Source organism: Caretta caretta, chromosome 10 (genome assembly GCF_965140235.1).
Source record: "Caretta caretta isolate rCarCar2 chromosome 10, rCarCar1.hap1, whole genome shotgun sequence".
NCBI classification, from domain to species: domain Eukaryota; kingdom Metazoa; phylum Chordata; order Testudines; family Cheloniidae; genus Caretta; species Caretta caretta.
The window spans coordinates 78,146,755-78,159,305 of NC_134215.1; the positions used below are offsets into that span (position 1 = coordinate 78,146,755).

General features: G+C 47.2%; 1 protein-coding gene across 4 annotated transcripts in view; it reads left to right on the plus strand.

The window, feature by feature from the left end:
- The window catches only part of ANKDD1A (ankyrin repeat and death domain containing 1A), a 30,995-nt gene continuing 18,444 nt past the window's right edge, over positions 1-12,551 (plus strand). For 3 of the 4 annotated variants that reach the window (XM_075133213.1, XM_048866722.2, XM_048866720.2), the window contains exons 1-3: positions 9,629-9,844; positions 11,674-11,772; positions 12,347-12,445. In XM_075133213.1, the coding sequence (XP_074989314.1) occupies positions 9,644-9,844; positions 11,674-11,772; positions 12,347-12,445 (399 nt within the window). In that variant the 5' untranslated portion in view covers positions 9,629-9,643. Of the gene's footprint in view, positions 220-9,628; positions 9,845-11,673; positions 11,773-12,346; positions 12,446-12,551 lie in introns of those variants that run through there. The other variant, XM_048866721.2, reaches the window with a different exon arrangement.

Genomic DNA, 12,551 nt, shown 5'->3' on the forward strand with positions numbered 1-12,551 from the left:
TCTTGGCAACAAAGCCGCTGGCGGCTGCCGGGCTCCGCGCAGCGGCGAGCGGCGCGGCGGACCCGCATCATGCCGGGGGCTTGAGGGCTCGCCGGGGCTCGGATCCCCTCGGGGCGCCGCCGGGACCCGAGCGATGCCGGGGCGCTGAGCGGGGAGCGCAGCCCGGGCGCTCCGGCGGCTGCAGCATGGAGGACGGGCTGGGGTCCGAGCAGGAGACCTGTGAGTGGGACCCGCCGGGCGGCGAGCGGGCCGGGCGGCGGGTGGGCTCGGGGCGGGGGTGGTGGGGCTGGGAAACGGGGCACGGCTCAGTGGCGCGTAGGTGCAGAGACGCCCCTGCACACTCAGCGAGCTCACACTCACGTTCACACGCAGACACGCTCAGCCAGAGCACACACAGGCACACGCAGCAGGCGCACCCAGAGAGACACGCACTCAGCGAGCTCACACAGAGACACACTCAGCAAGAGCACACACTCATGTTCACACACAGACACACTCAGCAAGAGCACACAGACAGACACACACTCAGCAAGAGCACACACTCATGTTCACACACAGACACACTCAGCAAGAGCACACAGATAGAGACACACACTCAGCAAGAGCACACACTCATGTTCACACACAGACACACTCAGCAAGAGCACACAGATAGAGACACACACTCAGCAAGAGCACACACTCATGTTCACACACAGACACACTCAGCAAGAGCACACAGACAGAGACACACACTCAGCAAGAGCACACACTCATGTTCACACACAGACACACTCAGCAAGAGCACACAGACAGAGACACACACTCAGCAAGAGCACACACTCATGTTCACACACAGACACACTCAGCAAGAGCACACAGATAGAGACACACACTCAGCAAGAGCACACACTCATGTTCACACACAGACACACTCAGCAAGAGCACACAGACAGAGACACACACTCAGCAAGAGCACACACTCATGTTCACACACAGACACACTCAGCAAGAGCACACAGAGACACACACTCAGCAAGAGCACACACTCATGTTCACACACAGACACACTCAGCAAGAGCACACAGATAGAGACACACACTCAGCAAGAGCACACACTCATGTTCACACACAGACACACTCAGCAAGAGCACACAGACAGAGACACACACTCAGCAAGAGCACACACACATTCGTTCACACACAGACACTCAGCAAGCTCACAGAAACACATACATGCCGACACACTCAGCAAGCCCCCACAGATACAGAGATGCACACACTCCCGCTCTTATTAATTCACACCAACACTCAGCAAGCTCACACCATCACACTCAGCAAGCTCACAGACACACTCAGCAACAGCACACACTCATGCTCACTCATATTCATTCACGCCCCGACACTCAGCAAGCTCACACAGATACAGAGAGACACACACTGAGCAAGAGCACACAATCATATTCACTCACACACAGATACTTAGCAAGCTCATACACTCAGCAAGCTCACAGAGACACACACATGCACACTTAGCAAGCTCACACTCGTATTCACAGAGATTAACTCAGCCAGCTCACACACTCATTCACACACACACTCAGCAAGATCACTCAAAGACACACTCAACTCACACGCACACACACGCACACACACACACAGAGGTGAAATCAAATAAAAATGGGGGCGGGGGGGAGAGAACCCATCGTTATCAGGAAAGGCAAATATTTTTAAAACTACCTTAAAATAAAACCCATTTGGAAGAGGATGGACTCTTTTACTCCTACACAAACTATTGTTAGTCTTTAGGTGGGAAAGGGAACTTTGCCAAAGTTGAGACTATGGAAATTACATAAGAAACCTGCCCTTTGGGTTTCATTCATACATGAATGAACATGAAAATAAGACCAGGGATTGCTGTGCAAGTGATGCCATTTTTATTATTATGTTCCTGTTTGTCATTAGACTGTAGAAAATGGAAGTGAATTGTCATTATTTGTAAATCCATTATTGGGGGTTTTCTATAGCGCCCATCATCCTAGTATTTGAATGCGTCCCAGGTAAATCAGGTTTGCATGTTGAAGTCCCTAGGGATTTAGGATGTTTTTTACAGAGCAGGAATTTCCCTGCAGTTTCTATTTTTGATGCTCTTTCAGAATGGCTCTTCAAGAGTTCCGGACCAAATTCTGCCCTCAGTTATGTCAGCATAAATCTGCACTATTTCCTTTAGAGTCAAGGGTTTAGCTCTAGATTGACTGTACACTGGGGTGATTTAGGGCAATTGGGCCCACTGGGTGAAATCAGGGAAGTTACTTTTTTAATATTTTATTTTTACAGGAAACGTTAGAAAAACGGGCCCATTCTTATGGGCTTTGTAGAGCACCCTGTAGACACTGAGTGCTCCATGCATTATAAATAACTGTGGCATTCCAAATATTAAAGTAACACTCAGGGTATGGCTGAAAGCCAGAGACAATTAGACAGGAAATTTGGAAGAAATGAAACTCAAATCTTAATTCACCCCATTGTAGCAAGTGGGGATTGCATACATCTTTTATATGGAATTGGGTAGGTTTTGCGATCATTCTCAGTGCATAAACGGTAAGGCAAGTGGGATGTGGACTATAGTTTTAAATTTTCCTCACTCCTATTACTAACATATTAGACTATTGAAACAGAATTTTAAGCACCTAATTTACTTTGCATAATTTCTTTGATTTTCTTACTTTTGCATTTCTCTCAGTTTGGCTACTGAAATGAAACTGGTTAGTTTTCATTTTTATTTATAGTCAGTGTCAGCTTTTGGATCTTAGGTCTCCAGTAAAGCAGGTGATGGTTTGAACTAAAGAAACCTCAGAAAATTCCATTCATACATAGGCTTTGTAAAATCTGGACAGGGATCTTTTCTATTTTTTATTTTCTGTAACGCATCATGCACTTCTATGACGGTAAATTTAATACCAATCATCATCCTATTTTCATCACATACTAATTCATGATCCCTCTAAGCACAGCATGGAGTGATGGTAACACTGCAAGGCTGAAGCAACCAGAATAATTGATCTTCTTTGTGTTCCACTGATTTAAATAGAACAAAGACCGTTATTTTAATACATTTTTGCCCACAAATTTCCTTTGCTGTTTTTCAAAATCTCTTGCCCAATAAGCTTTCTGCAAGTGATACTTTCAAAGCTGGGGGGGGGGGAGAAACAAAGGGCCTGTGTCTGTCTGGGTGATGCTTTTGCCGGGGACAGAACTGGAATGGGAGTCTTAGAACTTAGTAAGTAATCTAGCTAGATATGCGTTAGATTATGATTTCTTTAAATGGCCGAGAAAATAAGCTGTGCTGGAGGGAATGGATATTCCTGTCTTTGTGTCTTTTTGTAACTTAAGGTTTTGCCTAGAGGGATTCTCTATGTTTTGAATCTAATTACCCTGTAAGGTGTTTACCATCCTGATTTTACAGAGGTGATTCTTTTTACTTTTTCTTCTATTAAAATTCTTCTTGTAAGAAACTGAATGTTTTTTTCATTGTTCTTAAGTTCCAAGGGTTTGTGTCTGTGATCATCTGTGCAAATTGGTGAGGATTTTTATCAAACCTTCCCCAGGAAGGGGGTGCAAGGTTTATGGTGAGGATTTTTTGGGGGGGAAAGACGTTTCCAAATGACTCTTTCCCAATAATAAACCCGGTTAGACGTTTGGTGGTGGCAGTGAAAGTCCAAAGGCAAAACAAATAGTTTGTACCTTGGGAAAGTTTTAACCTAAGCTGGTAAAAGTAAGCTTAGGAGGTTTTCATGCAGGTCCCCACATCTGTACCCTAGAGTTCAGAGTGGGGAAGGAACCTTGACATATGACGATTGAAGCTAGCGCCCAAACTCCCCTTGTCTTCGGTGGGAGCAGCAGGGCCGTCCCCTCTAGGATACTACTGTTCCCCATTCAGCTTTGTGTTAATCATGGCTCTGTTGATGGAAAACCTTGGCAAGGTGTTTTGGGAGATGGGGGGCGGAGGGTCGTGGAAAGGGAGGAATGAGCAAAAGGAAAGTTGAAGTTATGTCTCTGCCACTCATGAAGCCTGGCATATGGATTATCAGAATGTATGGCAAAGAGTACACAGTTGATGCTTAATTGGTACTGATATAGATATAGAGAGAGTGCATATATAAACACACACTATGCACCCTCAGCTGATGTAAAACCACAGTGAAGTCAATGGAGCTACATCCATTTACAGCCACTGAGGATCTGGCCCAACAAATCTACCATCATCATCTGCCTTTAAAATCCCCAGCGCTCGTCCATGCAGCAGTTTTGTCAGGTCGAAACCATCCATCCAGTTCCGCCATCTGCCCTGCTATGCATCTCTTTGGCTTGACGGTCAGTTAGGCAAGATGGGGTGAGAGGGCAAGTTCCTCACACATGGTATCATTCGCCCAGGTTACATCATCCCACCCAAAAGCATAGCTCTGAAGATCACGCTGCTTCCTAAAAAATGGGTTTTGTCCTGCCCCAAAATAAGCAAAACCAGAAAGCTGAAGTTCTTCATATGCTGATTTGGAACCAATTTCTGATGTGTTTATAGCAGTTTAGCCAGTAGGGCACTGTCTGTCTCGCTCATGTGTGACTTTGGAAATCTCTCAAACTTTACCCTCAAACGCTGTCAGACACGGAGTATTAGTTTGTAACAATGAAACTGGCCAGTTACTGTTTATTTCTTGTATTGCAGTAATGCCCAAAAGCTCCAGTCAGGATCAGGACCCCACTAGTTAGGTGCTGTACAAATGTAACAGACGACATCACCCCTGCCCCCAAAGCGTTTATAATCTAATGTAAGACAAATTGCTTTAATAAATAGATGGGAAGGGATTGAGAGGATGAAGGTAACCCCGTTAATAACATACAGATACACTGGCTAGAGATCTCTTGCTGATTTGTTGCTCTCGGTTTCATTATATAATGGCATGTACATTTCCCCAGACTCTTGGTTTTATTGCATTCATTGTAAGGTGGATCATAGCTTTCTATGAAAGGCAGTACAGCTATATTAAGCTACATACTCTATTACACGCGTAATGGTGACATATGGTAGGTGACGAATACAAATATTGCATAACTGTAGTGTTTGACAAAATAGAATCATAGAATATCAGGGTTGGAAGGGACCTCAGGAGGGACCATCATCTAGTCCAACCCCCTGCTCAAAGCAGGACCGATCCCCTATTAAATCATCACAGCCAGGGCTTTCTCAAGCCTGACCTTAAAAACTTCTAAGGAAGGAGATTCTACCACCTCCCTAGGTAACGCATTCCAGTGTTTCACCACCCTCTTAGTGAAAAAGTTTTTCCTAATATCCAACCTAAACCTCCCCCACTGCAACTTGAGACCATTACTCCTCGTTCTGTCATCTGCTACCACTGAGAACAGTCTAGAGCCATCCTCTTTGGAACCCCCTTTCAGGTAGCTGAAAGCAGCTATCAAATCCCCCCTCATTCTTCTCTTCCGTAGACTAAACATCCCCAGTTCCCTCAGCCTCTCCTCATAACTCATGTGTTCCAGTCCCCTAATCATTTTTGTTGCCCTCCGCTGGACTCTTTCCAATTTTTCCACATCCTTCTTGTAGTGTGGGGCCCAAAACTGGACACAGTACTCCAGATGAGGCCTCACCAGTGTCGAATAGAGGGGAACGATCACGTCCCTCGATCTGCTGGCAATGCCCCTACTTATACATCCCAAAATGCCATTGGCGTTCTTGGCAACAAGGGCACACTGTTGACTCATATCCAGCTTCTCGTCCACTGTAACCCCTAGGTCCTTTTCTGCAGAACTGCTGCCGAGCCATTCGGTCCCTAGTCTGTAGCGGTGCATTGGATTCTTCCGTCCTAAGTGCAGGACTCTGCACTTGTCCTTGTTGAACCTCATCAGATTTCTTTTGGCCCAATCCTCCAATTTGTCTAGGTCCCTCTGTATCCTATCCCTACCCTCCAGCGTATCTACCTCTCCTCCCAGTTTAGTGTCATCTGCAAACTTGCTGAGGGTGCAATCCACACCATCCTCCAGATCATTTATGAAGATATTGAACAAAACCGGCCCCAGGACCGACCCTTAGGGCACTCCACTTGATACTGGCTGCCAACTAGACATGGAGCCATTGATCACTACCCGTCTGTTCTCTAACCTTTTGTAACTTTTCTGTTATCTCACAGACCACTATAGCCAACTGTTTAATGGACGCCATAAAAGCAGGAGTCCAAGAACTCTCATCCATCCACAGATATAGTGCTGTAAATGACAAGACAAAGAAACTTGCTGGTGTTAAAAGCCAGGGATGAGTTTCTAGGTGACGCCTGAACAAATATTGACTAGAATGAATCATAAATGACATTGTCCATCTGAAACTCTGACATTCCCAACAGCTAAGGAGTATGACTTGAGAGTTAGTTATGGGCAAGGTAGAAATTAGATTTTTCTCTTTCCAAATGTGATGCCCAATTCTTCAAAGCAGGTCATGCCTGAGAAGTCCTAGTTCAGAGGTAATCCCATGACAGTCAGTAGGATCGCCCAGGAGAGTAAGGATAATTTACCTGAGTAAGGGCTTCTGGGATCCCCCACTTGTATGTTTATTCTAACTATTGTCTAGGATCCTCCCTTGACCATCACTTCAGGGCTAGCTGTTGGGACCATGCTGGATTGTCTAACATCCTATTATACTTTGGACAATGCCGTTCAGAGACTTAGAAAGGTGATCATTGCTGTCATAGGTAAAGCAAGAACTAGAAATCCCCATTTGTATTTGAAAGCCAGAATGAGGCACATTGTAGGAGCAAAGAGGTATAATTCACAAACCACATAAAGACTCAAGAGTGGGTTAAAATCTGACCATGCTTGATTTGACTAACAGAAATGTCAGAAAAACCAACCTTTCACCGGTTGGTCAACACAGATCTTCCCAAAAATTAAGCTGGACACTGGGTTAGTTACATGGCCCTTGTGCTGCGCAGATGCATCAGAGAATGTCACACTTCCTTGGGTGGATTCTTGAACAGGCAAATACTGGCCTATCACATCCTTCATCTTCCTTTTTTCTTCTTGCTGACATACATGTCCTGAGTCCGCTGTCCATTGTAAGAAGTCAGGGGAAAGTAGGTGGAAAGACAGGGAAGGAAATGGTAACATCACACTAATTGTGGTGGAAAATCTAGTCCCAAATTCAAGGTTAAACCAATTTGGAACAATGGAGATGGAACACATGAAAACTTGAGCCCAGAACATATTCCCCCAGAGAAAAATCCATTGACGAGCCAAAGTTACGTAGAAAAATTTACAGCCTCTAGACCTGGTGTGTTCAGCGGGGGCATGGATTGGCCAGCTGTGGATTGGGCAGGGGCATGACTCTCCTAACCCTTGGTGTATCCTGAGTTCCATGGGGAAATCCCATAGATCAAGAGATCTTGCAGACTGGGAGGCCCAGACACCCTGAGCCCCACATCCACTGGGGCTTCTTCACTGGTATCTGGTCTAACATCACTGTCCAGGGGGGAGGAGGTACAGAGTGGAAGCTGATACTCATGGCTCCGTCCCATTCCTGCTCAGCCAGCTAGCGGGACTCGAACAGTGCAGAGTTCATGGAAGGGGGGTTTTGAGGGGAGGCTGCTGTACAATAGATTTGAGGTGGATTCATTGTCCATCAATGTCAGAGGGGATAATCTGGCCTCTGACGAGGAAGTTCAGGAGGCAACATCTGCATCTGAAGTGAAAAAAGCGGCCCCCAGAAATCTGTAATCCCGAATGGCAGAAGGATGGCAAGGGTGGGCCGTTGAGACCATCACTCTATACTAAGGATTCTCACTTTAATATTAAGGGGCAAAAGTAAAGCAGTGCAGAGCAGCCAAGATGGATCCACAATCTGCTGAAACAGGTTTAGTGTCTGAATTAATAACTTGTCAGAGGAATTCCCCTGGAAGAGCAGCGGCACAGACAGAATGTGATCGATGAAAAAAATCCCTCTGCAAAATGGCCAGACATGTTTCCTCCTTACAAATCCAGCTGTAGAGCCTCTCTGTCAAACATGCTGGAAAGATGCAGAGTCCAGAACTGGGGTTTGATCTCATTAGTTAGCAGGAAGGTTTATTCAACAAAGCAGGGAACTGGTGTGATGTGTTAACCCAGTGCCCCATCTGAAAAGTAAAGCCATTTAACTCGCTCCTACCGCTGCAGGATTAGTGCAGTTATTCTTAGCAGAAGTGATGTTCACAATAACCATAGTCTATTAACGTATTTAAAAACTAGTCCCTGCCCATGCTGGGAGATACTTAAGGAACCTCTCTATACTATGCAACGCTGCTGACTCATGTTCGCCCTAAAGCAGTTACTGCTTAATTAAGACAAGGGGCCAGATTCTTATTAACACTAAGGCCCCTTTACTTTGCTCTGGCCGTATAAAGAGGCCTTAAAGTGAGCATAGCTGTAATTTACACTCACTTTAAGACCCTTTGACAGCAGTGTAAAGGACCCTAGGTGTAAATAAAAACCAGGCTCTTCCTATTTTAATTACATATGAAAACCTCATTCAAAGAACATCAAGGTTGCAAAGTCAAGCACTCAGAGGTTAGGATACGCCAGTATTAAGGTTGCCCATGCAACCTTAATTCAGCCCCTACATGTGCATATGGATACAATCTTTAACTACATCATTACATTCAAAGGCACATCCCTGACACCAAAGTGACCCCCTGCCAAATTCCAAACCCCTGCTCCAAAGCATGGAGGCGCTAGATGTTCTCAATCAAATGATTGTAAGAATTTTTTGAACATGGGCAAAACACTGTATTTTTGCCCCCAATCTCATTCTCAGAGCAGCTGTACTGTTCTTGCTGAAACTTTCCCCAATATATTTCAGCTTAAACACTTAAAAGTTTGGCAAAGTTCTAAGCAATTAGAAACAGGGTCTTCTAATGGGAAGTGTCAGACAACCTTCCTGTAACAGAGAGAAAAGGAAGCCTGGGGTTATAGCGGATATATGGGACTGGGGATGAAGACGGGAGGAGGCTTATTTCCATCTCCGCCGCTGACCTGCTGAGGTGACCTTGGGTAAATCACATGAGCTTTCTGTGCCTCAGTTTCCTCAGCAGCAAAATGAAGGTAGTAAGACAATTACAGAGGGACAGAACAAATACCAGCAGAGGGAGAGTAAGATAGGGATGTGTAGGAAAGAGAGAAAGGATGTGTTTGCAGCTGAGGTTTGCAAAGAACGGGAGAGTCAAGATGACAGAGAGGTGGAGGTGACGTGTTCTTCATGGCAAGAACTGCAGAGGAGAAGGCCCTTGCGCCTACAGGGAGGAGACTGTGTGGAGGGACAGAGGAGGCCAGGGCTGAATGACAGCGGGAGCGAAAGGGCCACGGGGAGACAAGATAGGCAAGAGCAAGTCCATGAGGCAGGTCTGGAAACCAGGAAGGCAATTTTAGTCTGGCTCCTGAAATGGATGAGAAGCCGGTGGAGCTGGAAGAGGACTGGGGTGACGCAGTCATGCTCCTGTACGTGTGGGAATGCAGGGAGCAGCATTGTACACACTGAAGTCTGGAGGGCTGGGACTTTAGCAGGCAATAGAGGAGGTAGAAGCCTAGCCAGTGAATTATCCTTCCTAAAGCCCATTTATGATGCGTGAGTGAGATGCAGGAAACATTCAACAGGAACGGCGATTACTTCTTGCTTCTGCTCAGCACCACCACTTACCGTTCTGCCTGTCTTGTCTTTTCTCATGCTTCAGTGCTTCATTCAGAAAAAGAATTCCACAATGCAGCAAAGCGGAACGACATAGCCAGGATGCAAGAGCTCATCAGGACAAGGGTTAACGTCAAAGCCAAAAACAATGTAGGTGCCTTTTGCTTTCTAGCTGCAGAGGGGACCCTCGGAGCTGCAGCCAGCAGAAAGCGTTAGCATCCAAACTGTGTCTCCAGACATAAAAGAAACGTTACTCTCCTCATTAGTTGCTCCTCTGGGCAAAGCGTAAAAGCATCGACCCAGGGCCAAGTAGTCAATGGTAGAGCACATTCTTCACCGCATTGAAATCCAGGAAGTTGCACCCTGTATCAAAGTTGCTGCCCCAATGCAACCCCTCCTGGCTGGATGCGGCATTGCAGCATCTTTGCCTCAGTTTCCCCCCACTGTCCTTTGGCCTACTGCAGCCATAGCAGCGTCCTAGCTCTCCGGCCGCAGCACTTTGCCACAGAGTCCTTCACCGAAGTCCAACAAATGTAAACAGAACCAAATCTTTAGCCCAGCTGGGGTTAGCTGACAGCCATCTTGTCACAGACGTGCCGCTGCTGTTCTGTGCTGGCCGTCTGTCTAGCCACAAGCTTCTGGGCCTTGGTCAATCCCATGGGCTCAGGGGCTGGCACACTCCTCCCCTCACTCAAGAGTTCAGGCAGGCTACAGCTCCTCAGGGCCCCTGGCCCCAGTCAGGCTTCCGGCTCCCCCGCTGGAGTAGCCTGTCTGCTCCTCTCAGCCTTCCTTCGGGCTGCTTCCCAGAGAGAGGAAACGCTCCACTCCCCCTCACTTCACATCTCGGTCTTCCCCCTGCCAACTGGGCTCACCCAGTTTTTCGTGGGCAGGGGAAACAGTTCCCCTCTCACCCAGCTGGCCTTTATCTCTAATTAGTTCTGGCCCATTCTCTTGGTTAATTGGCCTCTCGGGCCCATGTTCACCCTTTCATGTATGGCGCAAACACCCCATGGCCTAAAAGGATTTGAAAGCTGTAAACACTGCGGAATGAGAGGAGTTGATTATGGTGATTTTGAGGGGACATAACTAAAAATGACGTCGAGTCTCAGGATGTTTACTAATAGTGAGGGTCATGTCAGTCTCCCTGGGTGACGACGCACAGAGTATGTTGCAGCTACAAAGACAGGCATTGATCCCACACTCAGAACTCCCCCTGTACTGATCAGCAGAGCCGTGGGAAATTGGGGTGCACAAGGAATTCAGACTTGGGGCCATACTTGAAGATTTGTTCCATCCATCCCTTTATCCAGGTGCCGCCATAGCTCTCCTGAGCGCAGAATCTGAGCAGCTTGTTCTTTGGATGGTACCACTCCTTTTATGGGCTGGCTTTTCCAAGAACAATGTGTTTGCAATATGTGTCCAGTCCCCTATTCCAGAGCAGGTCCTTGCGCGAGAACCCATTGTACTTACTCACTGGATGGGGCGCTTCATGAACAAATGGGTCCCTCCCAAGTATTTACAGAAGTGCTTTGGAAAATTATCCCTGAAGGCCATAGGTTGAGATTGTCCCTCACTTTGTTTCCCTTCGGAGAGATCTCATGCATTTACCGTCAGTCCTACTTGCTTCCAACTCACTCCGGTTTTTAAAAGAAAGTGTGTTTCCCCACAATATAGTGCTATATGGCCCAAAGACCCTAGTGGCTCAATCCTACAGTCCTTGCATTGCAATGGGAGCTTTGCCTGCATTTAGATTCCGGGGTCTGGCCCTGAACCTGCAAAATCCAGGGTGTCCACTTGCCCTTCGTCCTCTGTTTCATTGCAGTACCTTATGGTGCAAGCTGCAGAGTGGTGCGTGAATACGCACTGTGGGTGACATCCTGGCCCCACGGAGGCAATAGGAGTTTTGCCATTGACTCTGCTGCACTGGGATTTCACGCTGTGCTTGTATCCACCTTCACTTTCCCTTTCCTCCTTTCCAGACAGACAGGACTGCCCTGCACTGGGCCGCTGGAGCTGGGAACGAGCAAGCCGTGCGACTGCTGCTGGAGCTCGAAGTCCCGGTGGACGACAAAGACAGTGTATGAGTGTGACTCTCCTTTGTAGCCTGTCTGCAGGGGTTGGGGGTGGGGGATTTCTCCTAAATTTAATGTAGTGCTGGTAGAAGGCAAGGGATCCGCATCAGCCAAGCTTCCTTCTGACTGTCTCAAAACACTAGGGGTGAGAAGGTCATTCAGGGTCAATGAAATCCTTCACCTCTCTGCTGAGGCTGTGAACCAGGCTGCAAGGGAGGACCAGCTGGATGGGTGGTTTGTGGGACTCATCCGCTCGGTAGCGAATGGAGCCCAGCAAACCAAGCCAGCAGATGGGAACAACTTTCTGCCAGTGGGTATGAGATGGTAGCCTCAACAAAAGGCTGCTTAGCGGTCGCTGATGCAGCTCGCACCCAGAGCCGGGGTCCTGGTGATGAGACAGGAAGCTGGGCCAGAAAACGGGGAAACACTGAAACATTTTATTTATTTATTTTTTATCTCCATTCAAATTTCCTTTGACATCTGGAAGAATGACGACCCGCTGCAATGTCGGGGGGAGCGGGCGGGGCAGGGAAGGGCTAGTGCAGGAAGGGTGGAAATGGCTCTGTTTCCTTTGACACAGTTCGGAATGAACGCACTTCTCCTCTCTGCTTGGTTTGGCCATCTGCGCATTCTTCAGATCCTCGTGAACGCCGGTGCCAAGATCAGCTGTGTCAACAAGGTGAGGCAGCTTCCTCATGCACCCTGATATCAGCTATTCATTGCCAGTAGGTGACAGGGAGAGAGAGAGGAGAGAGGTAATTTCAAACTAGTCTTCTGTGTGTAAT